The 18,173-nt window shown below is 33.9% G+C and overlaps 1 protein-coding gene across 2 annotated transcripts; it reads right to left on the reverse strand.

Annotated features, from left to right (window-relative positions):
• Window positions 1–3,222: 3,222 nt before the first annotated feature.
• Window positions 3,223–12,923, reverse strand: LOC11436099 (endoplasmic reticulum-Golgi intermediate compartment protein 3). Of its 2 annotated transcripts, XM_003614976.3 has the most exons (13): window positions 12,540–12,923; window positions 12,378–12,451; window positions 11,560–11,643; window positions 11,382–11,462; window positions 10,928–11,008; window positions 9,398–9,490; window positions 8,402–8,581; window positions 5,993–6,060; window positions 5,843–5,894; window positions 4,270–4,323; window positions 4,093–4,185; window positions 3,830–3,896; window positions 3,223–3,705 (listed from the first exon to the last, which is right to left on the reverse strand). In XM_003614976.3, the coding sequence occupies exons 1-13, from the start codon at window positions 12,679–12,681 to the stop codon at window positions 3,614–3,616; spliced, it is 1,161 nt and encodes a 386-aa protein (XP_003615024.1). In that variant the 5' UTR covers window positions 12,682–12,923; the 3' UTR covers window positions 3,223–3,613. The 2 variants fall into 2 exon arrangements, with proteins under 2 accessions (XP_003615024.1, XP_024640211.1); XM_024784443.2 differs by lacking the exon at window positions 12,540–12,923 and having other exon boundaries at window positions 11,560–11,648.
• Window positions 12,924–18,173: the final 5,250 nt, after the last annotated feature.

Here is an 18,173-nt window from a genome sequence, read left to right on the forward strand (position 1 = left end):
AAATTTTTTATAGGCTGCTAAAGTGAGCTGGTTTGTTTGATGGGGTGGATTCAATCACAGAGGATTGGATTGTTGATCAGATGCACACAGTGAATAATTTCTGGATGATTTTACTTAGTTTCAGCTGTTATTGGAATACAATAAGCTTGAATTTGCATTTAGTTTCTACGATTTGTTTATGTATCTTATGATGAGGAATTCCTTTTGGATTTTGGGTTTGTACTTTGAATTGAATTTATTTACAAAAGTTTTAGAACAGATCCGGTGAGGTGGTGGTGGTGGGACAAGGAGGAAGATGAGTGGTTAGATTTAATACTGATAGTCCATGATAAAGATGTGTTCTTCACTAGATCTAATGGTCAGAAAAGAGCTTTCCCATGGTGGGAAAAACTAGCCTTTCCCAGACTAAACGACACCAAAACTTTAATTGAAGTAAAATAAGAGGATACAAATGTTTTTAAATTAATAATTATAGGTATGGTGGCATGTATTGGCCTCAACTTTGATTAGATAGGATGCATTTAAACATTTTAGCACACAGAAAAAAGCCATACTTTCTAGTACGACCTATTTTTCCTTGAGATTCTCATACGATTCCAAAAATTGGTAGATATTTGTTCAAATTTATTTTACATTATAGTCTCATAACTCATTACTTTATTTTTTGTTGACAAATTGTAGTCTCATTATCTGTTTAGAGGATTTGATTGCAATTCACTTTATAGAGTAAAATGACTTATATATCTCATTCACTATTTTAACCGTAAAGATCAATTTACCATAATAAAATGTAAATAAAATGTTCAATGAGATTTGTAGTTCTCTCTTATCTTGCATGATGTGTGCTCCATTTAATTTAATTATTTTATAAAACAAGCACAAAAAAATGTTCGATTAAAGAGATGATGTGGTAGCAAACTTTAATTTTTTTAGTTAAATTTTAGAAGCAGGCGAGGTTATAAAATAAAAAGAGAGGCAATAGCAATGTAGTGGGGTGCGGATGTCCTTTTTTCAATTCAGATAGACGATGAATCAAAGGCTACATCAAAAAGATTGGTTAGTGCGATGCTCTTCATGTGAAAATGTGGCGAATGTTTATGGGTTTAGATATGGCTAGGATAGTCATATATTGTATCTCATTGTGGAGAGTGACTCAAAACTCTTGATTGCCATGGATATAGGAAACCAGACTATTGGCAAGGTGATTCCCACTTTAGTAAAACATGCCTATAAAATCTTTGGAATTCTGCTCTTCACCCAGCACAAAACACTCGCGCCCTGCAAGCATTCCGAAAATACCCCTGCGTTAGTTAACTAATGCAAGTGTAAAATTAACATGACATAAAGTTTCATTTTTTTACACATGCGTGACTTAAGTCACGCCGCCTGAGTTAACTCACGCAGAAATTAACACCTGCGTGAGTTAACTCACGCCGATACAATTTCTTTTAATATGAGGTGTTACAGACCCATGACTTTATTCACACTCTTGGTATAATGTTGATAGCATTTACGATGAAGGAGATTATTTTATGGAGGATCAGATATCAATGCAACAAGACGACGACAACAACAACAACAACAATTCTTTGTGGAAGCAGCAACATTAACGTTAACGTTAATTACCCATTGGTTTTTAGCTTACTACTAACTCTTCTTTTCTTTCTTTGTCTTTTTCTTAGTTACATATCATATTAAAAGAAATTGTACCAGCGTGAGTTAACTCACGCAAGTGTTAATTCTCGCGTGAGTTAACTCATGCAGCGTGACTTAAGTCACGCATGTGTAAAAAAAAAAACGAAATTTTAAGTCATGTTAATTTTACACTTGCGTTAGTTAACTAGCGTACGAGTATTTTCGGAATGCTTGCAGGGCGCGAGTGTTTTGTGCTGGGTGAAGAGCAGAATTCTAATCTTTGAAAATTTCTCTTTAGGCAACATGGTTTGCTTTCAGAGACCATAAATGACCATTTTACTCTCCACCGACTATTAACTACCGTTTGCTAGTGAATATGGATAAGAATATGCCAGGCCGTCCTAGAGCCTACAACCTAACCAACGATAAATAAGGTCAGACATTTTTCTTAACTAGAGAAAGCTTAGACTTTTTTAAAAGATCATTTATTTAAAAGGCCAAAGCACAAGCCAAAAAAACCTCTTAAGCCTATCATGTTCCACCCCATTAATGAGCGGTAGTTAATTGTCATTCCAAACATGTCATCCAAGAAGCCATAACACATTTATATTGGACCAACCACAGTCAACTACGTTGGCACCTATTTCCATTTTTTGTGATATTTTATAAGGATTATGCTTGTTACCACGAAATGTTAGTCAACGAAAACAAAGAATAACACAACACCACCCATGATTTCCGCCAAACACTCAATTTTATTTTTTTTGTTGTAAAAAAAAAAAAAAAAATTAATAGGAAGCACTGCTATTTCGTTAAATTCGTAGAAATCCCTTCGTGAGATATAGCATTACTCATTTTATAATTATACATCTAATTATATCTTAAGAATCACATGTAGATATTATACTATAAATAACTTAATAGTTTGATATGACACCAACAACAAAAGATACTGGCAGGGAAGCAATGGCTTACACAATATACTGGTAGTGAAGCAAACATATTTTGTTATATATAAATTATTACTAGTGACAGCTGGTAATTTAATTTGGATGTATAAGGTTCTTTTCTTTGTCATTCAATAATAAATAGAGGCATAATTTCTAAATCATGAGTTGTTTCTTTTGGGCAGGGGTCCATGCTGTGACCATGTACAAGGATATGCAATTGAATGAGGTGCCATGGAAATTGAAATAGATGTCAATGGTAATTACTATCATTGTTGGACCAACGACAATGTATTGTGTTTTGAATTTCTGTGAGAGGTCTGGAACAGCAGTTAACTACCGGTCGCCAATGAATAATAGTTAAATGTCAATATGTAATATTTCTTCCCTAATTTACGATGTTGCTTTTCACTCTGATTTAAATAAGCTCATTATCCACTATATTTAGTGCCATGCACCCTTGAAGTTCATTTCTTTTTCTAGATTTCATATAGTAACAAATTTAGTTCACCTTGTACATGATACAACAACTACTGTAATTAAAATTCAGCTTTCTTTTATACTTCGTACTGTTTTAAAGGCAACTCCTGTACTGTAGAATCTAAGTAAATCATAAAACCAGAAAATAAAGGAAAAGAAGTCATTTTAGATTATCATTTTCGATTTAAATTGTCCTATAACGTTCCCTTTTAATGCTTCTAGAAGAGAGTTCAACAAGTGCTGGCTATAAATTAGTCTCTTTACTTTCCAAAAACTATGTAACATTCACATGAATCTCATCATCAGATCTGTTTCAGAAAAGATGTGAATCATGGCAAAGTGGTATTTGTTGTACATGACATGATTGAGCATTTCAATGTTCACTGATGACAAGATCTAAGGACAAATCCTTGCATTGAAACTGATAAGGCAGGAAACCCCACAGGAAATTTCATTCATTAGTTGATCTTCACTTGAATAGATTGTCTCTCAAGAGCCACTCACCGGAAAGTACTCCAACAACAGCAAGGTATATGCTGAGAGAATAACAATCAGCTAAATTTGCCGAGTTCCATCTTCTTCTTGATAGCCTTTTGGCCATGATAGATAAATGAATCTAGTATTCCAGAAACAGTGAAAATTCCTGTATGCAAAAGCAAGAATGGTTATGTCAAGATTCAGACAAATGAAATGATGCAAGTCTCGTGACCTTATTCAAGCCAACCAAGTAAGACTGAAGACAAATAAAGATTGATCCATCTGCATACCTCCAACTATGGCGCACACATTGGTAAGAAAATGTAAAAATGAGACGTGTTCTTCTGTAAAAGTAACCTGCAAAATGCAATTCCAATATAATGAAAATATCAAAGGCATGAAAAAAGAAAAGAGAAACTGATTCGGAATTTTTTTTGGAAAGAAAACAGTATAGAAAAGCTTAGTTGCAGTCATTAATTTGATATTCCAAATCTGAACAACAACCCAAAGGGCTATGGTAATTATACAATAAAGATATAAATAAGAAAAACACCTTAATTGGAGAGAGGTCGTAGAAGAAAAAAACCCCAGGGAGGGACTGCAATCGGCCTACATCTGCCGTCCTAAAGTGTTCTGTCACAGAGAACTGCAAAAACATTTTCACTTTTTATTATGTTGTACTTGTAATGCAGAAGAAATGTCAAAGATGTGACACTATAAGATCAATAACCTGGTTTGACTGGATAGTGTTCCCACTCACGTCAGTGTACATAGTTGGTACTACCTGAAAAACAACATGAAGCCAGTGGTAAAATTTGACAAGGTTTTAAAACATACTATAGTTTTGCTGGTACAATGTTACATATATTGCACAGGAAAGTGCCAATTCAAAAGGCACACACAATCTACTATCTACAGACGGTGAAATACAAAGAAAACTGTGAATTGAACAACAAGTATAACATGCCATCTTCCTGATGCAATGAAGTAGGCAAAGGTGAAAGGCATCCTAACAGAGCTAAGGGTTTTTAATGCCTTGAGAGACGTCCCAAAAGACACTTGCCTTACAGATGAACCATTAATTAAATGTAAATGTAAATAGTATTATAAAATTCATCTTATCTTCATTGTTGCCATTATTACTGTTAAAACAAAAAAGAAAATATTATTAAAAAAAAATTATTAGAGGCAATATCTTTGGAAAATAAAAATTATAAATTCGTTGTATTAATTATAAAGAACAAAAACTTTTAAAAATACATACAGCTTGGGACACATCAAAAAGGATCAAGCTGTATGTATAGGGCATTTATCACATCACTATTCAGTCCATCACTAATATTCACTTCTTATTACCCTCTCTTCCTTCTTACCTAAACTCTCAGAAATTCAACAGGTTTCTGACTGGTTGATCCAGTGTGAAAGGAGAGTGTGCATTTGAAAACCTTGTGTTTTTTTTTTTTGAAGAGAATCTTCTGTGCTTTTATTTTCCAATTATTGAAAAATAAAGAATTATTGTTTCTCCTTTGCAATCTTCATTCTTTGGATTACTCAATTATGTTCAATTGTGGAAACTTTCTCTTACACAAAGTAAGGATCCTAAGAACTACTGAAAGTGTAACTCGTTGTCACATGGATCCCTGATTTTAATGAAAACAATTAAATCTTCGACAGTTCCTTCCGTCGGTCACTTTAGCCCCTGGCGTTAACCAGGGACGTTAAGGCTATAAAAAACGCTGTTGTGTATAATTGACAAGGACACATAAAATGTTGATATCTACCTTACACGCCCCCATAGAGGATATATAGAAAGAGAATTTCGTGAATGAAATAAAATTTAAACAGGAGATATGTCCAACTGCAGTGAAATGAGACAGTTGGAATTATATAAATGCAGATCTGTTTAAGCAAGAGTATTTGACATATCTCCAAGTCGTTGTATGTAAATGTCCAGAAAGTTCATCACTAATAGTCAAGTATCACCAATATATCCCTGGATCAAAATTCATAGTCACGGATGTAATTTCGACTTATGATTTATATAGACCGTGAATTATTACAAATGCAACTCCAAAGGGATCGACCACAAAATTAAAGCCATACACTAACAAACACCAATAGATGCAATAACAAAGTCACAATTTACAACTATTTTTGTATGTATTGGACGGTGGACGTAAAGATATACATACAGTATTCATCAAGTAAGTTAAAACTTGATTTAACCCATATATACAAAATTTTGAAAATTACCTCTGCAGAACAAGAATATTATGCAGTACACGGAGATCTAAAATACTAACCTTTATAAAATACTGATACATCCCACTAGGTGTTTCTTGTGTCCAATGCACACTGATAATCAAGAAAGTGTTGGAACGCATTAGAATACAATAGTCAAGTTTGATAAATAGTTGATTTGATTTGCAGCTATGAGAACATAAAGAACTCACCGGTCAAGAGGGTTTACAACACCGGGAAAATAGTCTCCAAAGGCTATTCTGTTGATGTGGTGACTTAACTGCATTAGATGTGGTAGACAAGTTAGAATCTTAAAATATGATGACTGATGGAAGAAATTTTATAAGCAAAAACAATTATTTTCACATTGGTTTTTTATATTTAACACAAGCTATAATAGAAACAAACAGACTGATAAGTGAAACTATTGGAAATAGAATTAATGACAAACCCAAGGGATTAATCCTCTATACAAGATGAATAAAACAGTAGCATAAATGAAAATGAATGACGATGAATCCCCTTGTGAGAAAAAGAAAGTAAATGATACTCTCCACAGTGAGAGCAACCCCTCTGGGATGGGAATCACCCGATACACAGTCCCTCAATTCCCACTTCACACTCATCAGACCCCTCACCTTCCCACCTCACTTCCTTTGAACTACTTTCATACTCTCCAATCCAAAGAGCCACCTGGACGTTTTGTTATAATTTCACCTCTCCCTTCTAACCATTCACTCTATTCTTACCACAGTTCTGATGTGCCTATCAATATCGCCACCAACTAAATTCACCTTGTCCTCAAGGTGAAAGGAATACACCACAGCAAAATAAATTCTCTGGGGACCCATAACTTGAAGGATGATGACCAAGCAAGCATGAAACAGAAGATCTTCCCCAAGGGTTGAATGCACTGTTTTGGGTAGTATGTTTTGCCATAAAACAGAGCCTCCTTGCAGCTGCAATAATAAGCCTTGTCTCTAACCACCTGGTCTTGGATCTTATTCAACTCTGCAAACAGACCATATTTTATATTCGTCACTTTAGCTTGACCCATTAATGCCAGACCTTGTTTTTGGAATGCTTCCCCTCCATCTGCGTAGAGTTTGGTTGTGTAAAACATTTTCGAACACATTCCACATATCTTAAAGACTTGAGTACTAGACTGTTCTCATTATTGGGTTTGACTCGTTTTCTTTAGGATGGGGTCTCGTGGGTACCCTTTTCATTTTTCCCAAATTACTTTTCTTCCTCTTTCTCTGTTTACCTTAGTCAGCGTCTGCTACCCTTCTTACTTTTGTTCTTTGCATGACGGCTTGGTCCGATGGCTTTTATTTGTGTTTGTCGACAAATCAGTTTGAGTACAACTCACAACCTATTATTCTATATCCAGACAACCTGTTCCTCGCAACTAGAGTACTCAAGCTAGGTGGTGTACAACCAGTGGTATCGAAACTGCAACTCTGTCTGGTGGCTTTACTGAGGATGTTTTGACTGGTACTTCACAGGCCCAAAGCCTGTTGTTACTGAAGACCCATCCTACTCTCTCAGTGACCTAAAATTGAATGCTTATGAGGCGTTTGTTGGTTGAACAATCAAACAATATGCCCGAGATCCAAACCTGCAGGACGATCAAAAACTTCTCTCCTTATTGATTGTCCATGACGTATCCCATAAGAACCTTCATCGTCACATGCCCTTCCTTCTCCATAGTGGATGAGCTTGGATCTGATTTTAGTTTCGTCATCATCAACATTTCTTCACACATCCATAGTCGAGCTGGGATCCAACGATTTTGGTGGCAGCAAAGGATCTTCCATCTGCGGTGAGTCTTGATTTCCCTCACCTCTCTGGATCTTTACTTTATTTAGTTCCACCAGTAATTCTTTCTTCTGCAACTCATCTTTTCAAAGTCAAAGTTTGCTTCCACCTTGCTGCCTTCTTCCTTGCTCCCTTGCTCTAAATCCCTGTCTTTGTTTCCTTGATTCTGCAGTATTGTATTCCTTTCTTTGCTTGCCTCTCCAACGCCTCCTCCATATTTCTTATCAAAGCTTCCCTGCGTTTCTGTCCTACTACCATCTCCCTCATCTCTTCCAATCTTCTTATAATGGCTCCCATTCATTTAATAATACCAGTAACTCCAAGGATATGAGCCTTGACACCAATTTAATAGAAACAAATAACATGATAAACTGAAACTGTTGGAAATAGAATTAATGACAAACAGATGGATCCTCTATACAATATGAATAAAACAGATGGAGATGAATCTCCTTGCAAAAGGACGGAAGTATTCAAGTATATGATACAGTCAATATTGAGAGCACCCCTTCTATGATGGGAATCACCCAATACTCAACCCCTGAATTTCCACTTCACACTCATCATACCCCTCAGCTCCCCCCTCACATCCTTTATAATCACCTCACCTCCTTTCCTACCCTCCAACCCCCAAAGTGTCACTTGTTCATTTGTTATTATTGATTTATTTCCCCTCTCGCTACTAACTGCTCACTTTACTCACTGCACTTCGTCATGTGCATATCAAGCAATAAAATATATGCAGTATAAATTGCAATTAAAAGTTACCATCTGCGAACAAAAATCATATCATGTCTTACATTAAATGACTCCTTTTGAAAAGCCAGCAGGTCATGCACATGTACGCCAGATTGCTGAAAGCTTTTCCCAGGAGCGAAATGGAAATTCCCTGCCACCTTGTTTACTTCCAAAAAGCCATACACATTGCATCCTTCACCTTCTTCTTCCTTGATTCTTTCTAAGAACCCTTCTCTTTTGCACTAAGTGATACATATCATTGTTGAAGATTCAGCAAAGAAAAATTCAATAAGATATACAAGTTATACAGACAGGGAAAACAAAAATCATATACAGCCAACTATATTTAACAAATTAGTAGACATATCCATGCATATATAAATTGAAGGTGAATTGATTGAAACAATCTCCATTCTTTGAAAACACAAGTAACAAGCAATATGAACAAGCTGTAAGGTTAACTCCTTGTAAATGGATAAAACCATAATTATTCATTACAAATAGTACCGCATTACAAAATAATGATTGTTTACGGAAACAGTTCATTTGACAATTAATAATAAAAATGTTACTATAAAGGAAACAAGATTTGTCGGGGAAAAAACTTTCTTTTACCGTGAAAACATAGTAAAACAAACTAATACATCGACCAAATTTTCTGCATTGCACGTGGCAGAAAATATTTCAATTGAAATTAAAGATTAATATAAATATGCACAATGTGATCAAATGGATACTTGTTATGTAGTAACATAATAGAGGGTGTTCAATGCAGAAAATTTGGTCGATGTATTAGTTTGTTTTACTATGTTTTCACTGAAATTAAAATCTTTAACATCAAGTAGTATTTGATGTTGGGTGAATCCCTTGATTGCTAGCTTTTAACGGAGGGTTCTCGATGTGCTTGGGTACTTATAAACTGTATACTTGGAACTGTTGATGCATAGATATTAAAGTATGATGAAGTTTCCTTCCACCCATAGTATATTTGTCAACGATGTGTTTGATTCGTTTGAGAATACTATTGAGTTGAAAGCCAAAATGTCATAAGGACAAACCTGGTCAATTGAATCCGGGCTTGAGAGAGCCCAACCTTTCTTTCGATATGCTTCACGAACTTCCTCACAGGAATTACAACATTCCTCATCTGACTGCAAGCGCAAATATGTGCAAAGTTTAAGTAGGCATCAAACAAGTGATGCAAGGAAATAGGAACATTTCATGAATATAACAGCAATATCAATTAAGTTTTTCCCATTACATGGAATCGGATACATGGATTAGCCAGCGCCATGGTTGTCAAAATTGAGATCTCACTAAAGATCGTTGGGGTATAGCGTAGATCGTACGATCGTAACAAGGATCGTAAGATCCCACTAAATAGAAAAAATTATAAAAGTAACTAAGAAAAATAACATTAAACTAAGGGTCCGTTTGGATTAACTTATTTTAGAGCTTATACAAAACAGTTTATGCAAATAAATAAGTTTTTATGTATTATTTATAAGTTTGTTAAGTTATTTTATGAAAAAGTGGTTTATGAAGATACAATTTTCGTTAGTGAGAGCTTGTAAATTAAAATAAAAACTTATTTATTTACATAAGTTATTTTTCATAAGCTCAAAATAAGCTCAATCCAAACAGGGTCTAAGTTAATTAATAATTCATAATAGTTTAATATAGGTCTTGTAACCAAAATGTTTTTTTATAGGTCTAGGCCCACAAAAGTCTTTTTTTTGTACTCGGGCCCAAATAAGTCATAACAGTTTATTTATATTTAGGTAGGTCTAGGCCCAAATAAGTTTTTTTTTTTTTTTTTTTTTTTGTACAATGGTCCAAATAAGTATGTTCCACTAATTTAACCTAGACCTAGTCTTCTCCTTCAACATAATGCAGCCACCTCTGCAACTTTAAGCAACCAGCCGCAGCAGGAAACAACAAAAAAGCAGATCCTGTCATTCGGAGCTACAAAACCCTTTCTTTCATCTATACAACCTGGGACGCAATTCTGGCTACATTTGTGCGAATCTGCGCCGGTTCAGAAATGGGTCAACCGGGTCAAAAACTCTTCTCTGTTGCGAAACAGAGCACCGATTTCGTGATTTCACACTCTTCCTCTGTGCGCCGTACGCTCCGTCGTAATCTGCGAACTTTGAACTGCTCCAACTCGGTGGAGGCTAGGTGGCGTGCGAGATTGTACACTCTCAGGATCTAGAGCGCAATCTTGACAACCATGGCCAGCGCCATAAAATCGTATCATATTAAAAATCCGAACTAGATATTTAGCTATAAATATCTCATAATGGGTTGACCTACAGTTTTCTATGATCGTTTCATGGATATATAATATTATAATTATAACAGCTAGAAGGAAGAAATTTGCAGGGCCTTGACTGCTAATCCTGCCTTGTTAAAAGCTGTTTATCCAACTCAAATAAGTTTTCATAAATTTTTAGGAGTCGAAAATTTACCAGATTTCTTATTAGTTATTATGAAATAAAGCAATCTTCACTCTCTCTATCCAGCAATCAATAAATAAACAAGGAACTAAAATATAAGTATATAACATCTTTGTCCTTATGGCTTACCGCCTCAGCACCATAACAGGATCCGCAATAAGTCTCATTGTGCTCAAGCCTGCCTCCATGTCTTTGCAAGGGTTTTTCAATCTGAGCAAAAATACAGTTATATCAAGAAACTATTCCATGAATCAAGTGCGAGCAAGGGAGATACGAAGAAATTCTGGATAAAGCACAACTAGAATGATATTAAGGGAAAAGATTAATAGAATTACAGAATTGCATTTTAAAGTGACATGTCACCACCATTGATAAAAAAATTCACTTCCTAAAGAGAAAATGTCTTTTAAATGATTTCAGCTAGCCAAGTTTGTGAAAACTAAATAAAAGGTTTACAATGTGATATATAGAAACCAAAAATGAAAAGAACGTTACTCTAATAACAGTAGTTTTCAACTAACCGATATAAAAAAAAATGCATTACAAAATACATTTGTGAATACAACTAAACCACATTACTTACGTTGGGAGAACCAATTCCATCTTGCCTTGTTTCTATCACATTGCCATGAGAGTCTATTCTTTTCTTGATTATATCATGTCTCTAAGCTCATGCATCAAATGAAAGATAACATGTTACAACGCAAAGATGAATGAAACAAAAGAAAAAGTAAACCACCAAGTTTTTTTATTATACATACTACATCCAGATGCTGTTCTCCGCTAATGTCCATGGCATCGAGACTAACTATAGAACACGCTAGTGCAGGAAAAGTAACATCAAACTGCACTTTCAACATCAAAACAACAAAAAATCAATTACTTCATGAAGCAAACAAATCAAACCACATTACAGACCTGTTTGGATTGACTTATTTTAGCTTATCTACTAGCATAAGCACTTGTCAAACTGCTTGGAAAAACTTACAGAAACAGCTTATGGCATGTTCCTTAATTGTTTTCACCTTATTTCCATAAGCTCTCCAAGCTAGCTTATGAAAACAGTATATAGCTTATACGAAAACCATTGACCTTCATTTTATCTTCAGTTATAAAGGCTTGTTTGGATTAACTTATTTAAGCTTATCCAGTGCCATAAGTTTGGTGACACTGATTGGAAAAACTTCTGAAAACAACTTACGACGTTTTTAATAAGCTTTTTTTCAGCTAATTTATCACAAGTTTTCCAAAATACCTTATGAAAATTGAAAACAGCATATAGTATTTTTTTTTTTTTTTGACAAGTTCTTATAGTATATTTAAAAACAATTAAACTTAATTTTATCTTTTAAAATAGAAATAGCTTATGCAAGCTTATACATAAGCAATTATCATAATAAGTGTTTGTGCTATAAGCTTCTAATAAGTTGTTTATCCAAACAAGGTCTAAAAATAGCTGATAAACACGATTATGCTATAAGCAGCAAATTAACATCACAAATACATAGATAATGAACACAATGTAATACAAAAATTCCAAAAATTATTGAAAAAAATAAATAAATAAACAAAAGATTACATTAATACGAAGCGTTTCTCCTCTAGAAGTATCTACAACAAGCTTAGTTTCAGTTGCAGCATGAAGATACAACCCTAAAACAGCACCAAAAAAAAACGAAAATGAAATCACGAAAACGATAATGCATAAAAAAAAACGATGGAAAAAAGAAAGAGAAATTACGAAGCTCGGAGAAGAAAAGCAATAGCATGAGAATGGAAGAAACGATAGTGATAAGACCGCCAGAAAGAGTGCGACTATAGAAATCTTCATTGATTTTTGGATATGCATCGAGATTACGAAGCTTGTTCATTATGCTATCCATGAAGATCGAAATCGAAGATCTAACCTAATTTTGATTATGATTATGATTATGATTGTTTTTGTTTAGTGTTTTTGATTTGAGATTGAATTGAATTGAATAAACACCCCGTTCAATCCAAATTTTGTTTGAGATTTGCTCTAACAACTGGAACGGGGCGTTTCGCGATTTGGTTGAAGCAGAGGTATGAATGACTTTTAAATATTTTGTTGGCCAAATACCTCCTTTGTCCCGTAAGTTTCATGTTCTTCTGTTTTTGATATATCATTTTTAAGTTTTTAAAGTTTGGTATAACCTCCATTAAGGCAAAGTCGATATGTCCGTTAAGTGGAGAGTTGGTTCTTTCTAATATTTGGCATCAATTTTTTCTCAATTAGATCAACTTTGACTTAACGGAGGTTGATAGAAAAGACATATGTGAAACAAACTCGAATCTTAAAACGACCTATCTGAAACCTTAAAATCTTAAAAAGACCTATCTGAAACAAACTCGAAACTTCAAGGGTCTATCTAAAACCTTAGAAACTTAAAAATCTATCTGAAACAAACATGAAACTTAAAGGACCCGCAGAGGTATTTGACCTATTTTTTTAGTTTCTACTTGTCTATTGATAAAGTTTCTTTTATATTTTTTTTTGGGTTAATAGTGTTTTTCACCCCTGTAATATATGTCATTTCCGGTTTTCACCCCTATAAAATTTTCGGTTTGATTTGCACCCTCGTAAAAAATTTATTTTTCGAAAAACACCCTTAATAGGCCATTCAAAAACCAAAATTTCTTGAAAAAAAAAATCTGAAAATAGCCTATTAGGGGCATTTTCCGGAAAATAAAAAATTTACGAGGGTGCAAATCAAACCGAAAATTTTATAGGGGCGAAAACCGAAAATGGCATATATTACAGGGGTGAAAAGCACTATTAATCCTTTTTTTTTTAAGTAATGACTTCTAACGTTAGGTAAAAAAATGTTTTAAATTGAAAAATTGCAAACTGAACAAACCCAAATTAAAATTGCAAAAAAATACATCTGATTTGAATGTATTCAAATCACTTTATACTCAACTGCATGATTTAGTTCGATTTACAGTTTTTATTTTATCAACCAAACCGCAACATATTAAAAATAAAAATATTAATTGAACATATCTCACATAAACGAATGCTCATAGAAACTTTTAAAAATTGACATTTTTTTTTTCTTCTTGTTAAGTTTATCTTTGTTTTTTATTTCAAAAATATTCTTATGTATGTACTACTTGAAATTTTATAGAATGATAAAATTTGTTTTACATCTCTTACATAATAGAATTACTTTTTGTTCACGTTTTTAATTTCGTTTATATTGTTTGGTAAAAATAAAATTGTAATGTAGGATAAAATTTAAAATATTATCGAAAACATTGTTGGAAATATGTTGTGTTATAGCTTTTTAACTTGATTTTAATGTTGAAAACGACAAATTATATTGTCTAAATAAAACCGCACTAACCGATCCAACTCAGACCACGTTAATTTGGTTTGGTTTGGTTCAGATTTTATTTTAAAAGTAAACCAAACCAAATCAACCATATGTTTTTTTATCTTGCAGTTCAGATAATTTTAACCTCAAAACTAAACCAAACTGCACCGCAAACACGATTACTTATGGAATAGCTATTAAATATTTTTTTATTTCAATTTTGAGAGTTTTTTTTCCCTACTCGTCTATTGAGAAAGCTTTTTTATTTTTAGTTTTGTAAGTAGTGGCTTCAATACAAGGGTGTCAATTGCATCAATAAATTAAAAAAATAAAAATAATAACAGGGGTGTCAATGGGGATTTGCTAGAACGGATCCGCGTGGGGATTATCTGTTTGAGGCCCTAGTTTTAGAAAATTTTCCTCCGTGGACACTTTGGGGCAGGGATCGGGGAAGTATCCCTCATTCCACAGATTCCCCGACCCCCGTGATAATAATATAATACCCTTGCGTTTTTAAGAAGTCTTAATATTTTCTATTGGTTTTTTGGACTATTCATATGGTTTTATAAAATAAAAAATAGACAAAAATATACAATATATAATGTTTTTGTTGTTGTTACCGAAGAAACTCAATCTCATGGGTTTGGAAAAACTCAAACCCTAGTTGCGCCTCCATTCTACCTTTTCAGCATCTCCATTATCGATCTAAATCTCTGTCTCACGTCTCTCAAATATTATCTTATGTCTCTCCATCATAGCCTCCTCCTTCTTCTCGATCTCAATCTCGGCCCCCATTTTCACTCTCGGTCGTAAAGAAATTTTGATCTCATATTTGGTAGTTTTTGTAAAAAATAAATAAACAAATATGTGGTGGTCTAATTGTTTCCCATTATCTTGAGAAAATTATTGTCAAATAACCCAGGAAGGAGGTGTATAAAGATTTATTTTGGGACACAAATAGAGTTGCTTTTACCCAAAAAAAAAAAAAAAGGGGGATTCGTGCGGACGGGGATGGGAAAATATCCTCCTTGTGGTGGGGACGGGGGACGAGGATGGGGAGAAGCAGATTAGCTGCTATGATTTATGGTGTAAGCAGACATTGCGGTTGGTCGAGGTCCTCTCTTTAAAGATCTTTAATGGAGGTTGACTTCTTTACTTATTAAGGTTATAGGGGGTTGGATTTGTATTAGGCATTAGAAGCTTTGTTGTACACTCTTGTGGCACCAAAGGCTCAATCATGGGTGCTACAAGAACATATATTAAGAGACAATGCGATAAGTGTATGGACTCTGATTTTGGCAGTGCTTTAGATGGTCTTCTTGGTACAATCCATATAGTGACATTACTAGTTTTACTACAAGGACATTGTTCATCATGAAGCACATGTTTTGGTGAGTATCCTATTTAGTAAAAGTGTTCAAATATATGAAAGCTGCAGCGGAGCTAGAAATATTAAGTAGTGGGGGCAATATTTAGATATAAATTTCTAACATTAAATATATTTAAAATATTACAACAAAAAAAATTGTGTGGGTTTTCTTTATACTAAAATGAAGAAAGAATAAAATAAGTGTTTCAAATATATATTGACTAAAACTTCTTTTTTTTAGAAAAAAAGGACTTTTATAATTGTTATTATTATATCAAATAATAAATAAATCAAATTTAGGTATATAGTAACAATTGGTATATAATAAATCAAATTTAGAAGTATTATTTTCGAAAAACGAAGCTAAATAAAAGAAAGAATGAGTAGAAAAGCATATAGGGGAGAGATGCATGTATTATTAATTAATAAGAGGAATGATATTTTGACAATCAATTTTAAACAACTTTTAGTGACAACCTTTTCCTCTTTTCTTATTGGACAATAATACTAGGGAGAGAAAGAAAAAAGAGAGAAAAAAAGTAAGAAAGATTTTTTTTTTTTTTGAAAACTCGATATTCGATTCAAGAACCGACTAATCCGAGGGGACTAATCCCACTACCCACTTGCGGGGGCCCCGTTTAAAGCCAGAGTAAGCTCTGCATGGACTTAGCCCACTGAAATTGGCACCAAAGGGAATCGAACCGGAAACCTTTCGAGGAGTAAACTCTGAGATCCCAAACCAACCACTAGGCAAAACCCAAATGCATTAAAGGTATGAAAGAATTGTTATAAAAGTTGTTTAAATATCTATTTTCTGTTAATAATATGTCATCTAGTTATCATATTATATCATCATATTTATAATACTATAGGTATAATATGTGCTGGTGCTGGAGATTATGATGTAGTGTTATGTAGGATGGATGCAAGAAACTCAAAATTAGCGGGGGCACTGGCCTACAAAAGAGCCAATGTGGCTCTGCCACTGTATGGAAAGTGAAGTTTAACATGATCAGAAGACAAAAAAACAAGTTTTGGATTTTTGCAAGCAGCATATGCTCAGAGTTTTCTTCTAGTTATCCCCATTGATGGGTTAGGTTAGAATTTGTCATCAGTATACTCTTGTATTATCCTCAAATATCGCCTCATGATTTCTTAATTTCATATTTGATGAGGTGTGCCCTGTTTGCCGTGAGGCATGCCAGAATACCTTTGGGGAGAACGTCGTTTGTTGTAAAGAATTTTGTGGCTTCAAATACAGACATGACTTTGTTAAGGATGCCCTTTTTGATTTGTTTAGACGTGAGAGAGTATTTGTGAAGAACGAGGTGTCTGCGAACTTTTTGTCTAACCCATAAAATGAAAGATCGACACTTAGGCCAGTTGATATTTTGTTGTACGGGTGGGTAGGAGGGAAACATGTATGTCTAAACTTGACTGGTGTTTCCTCACTTATGGGATTGCAGACCGAGGCTTTTACCGATGGACATGAAGCTCTCAAAGCCACCTCAAGTAAAGTGACAAAACATGGAAAAATGCGATATAAAAATTAGCATGCTTTTATATTTTTGTGTTCGACACTTTTGGTTTCCTATCACCAGAGGTTATTGACCTTCTACGTAGATTCAAAGGATTATGCATAGAACTTTTGTGTCTCTTAGATCCATAAATGTTATATTTTCGAGAATTGATTTTGTCATACAAAAAGGATTAGCGACTCTGAGCTTATGAATCTTCTGGAACAAATTGAGTGTACAAATCTACAAGGTGTTCTTGAAAAACCAATCCCTTCACCATGGTTTATGCTTACACCATAAATCATAGAAGCTAATCTGCTTCTTCCCATTAGTAATATATTTTAATATAAAAACTCTTATTTAAAGCAGAGCTTCAACAAGAATACCACGAACTCTGTGATGTTTTCTATGGAGCTTTTTCTGAGCCATTGTCAGGCTTTTTCTATCAAGAGCAATATCTTCTGTATCAACTTTAAAATTGACACCATATTCAATGATGTCCCACAACTCATCATCAATACCAATGACATGATTGTACATTTTACTCTTCCACTAGGAAAACTGAGCAACATATCCATTGAAGGATGGAGGTCTCATAGAATAACTTTTCTTCTCAACATTAGTAGTATTATAATTGTAACGCCCGTTTTGAATTATTTAATTATTTAATTGAGTCTAGAACTTATTAAGAGGAGTTTATAATATATTTATATGATTTGTGTGATTTTAGATGATTTTTATGATCGATGTGATTTTATGTGATTTAATGAGGAGTTGTGACTTATTTTATTGTTTAATAAAATAAGATTTAAGAATAAAATAAATATTGAGTTGAGGGGTTGTTTTGAGATTTTAGAGAGTTTGGGGGAGAAAGAGGAATAAGATAAAATAGATAGAGGAGATATAAATAGGAGAGACCTAGTTTAGAAAAATAGAACGTACAATCAATTTTTGGAAAATAAAATGGAGAAAAATCCAAGAGAAGAGAAAGTGACCTAGAGAGCTGCGATTTTCATTGCTAAGGTAAGGGTGAGACTAGCATTCAATTCTATTAATCTGTATGATTCTGATAGTTATAATTAACAAGTGTAGGATTGAATTAGAGAAGTTGAAAAATTAGGATTTATGAGAGAAATTGAGGATTAATGGAT

This window comes from Medicago truncatula, chromosome 5, assembly GCF_003473485.1.
Source record: "Medicago truncatula cultivar Jemalong A17 chromosome 5, MtrunA17r5.0-ANR, whole genome shotgun sequence".
NCBI lineage: Eukaryota > Viridiplantae > Streptophyta > Magnoliopsida > Fabales > Fabaceae > Medicago > Medicago truncatula.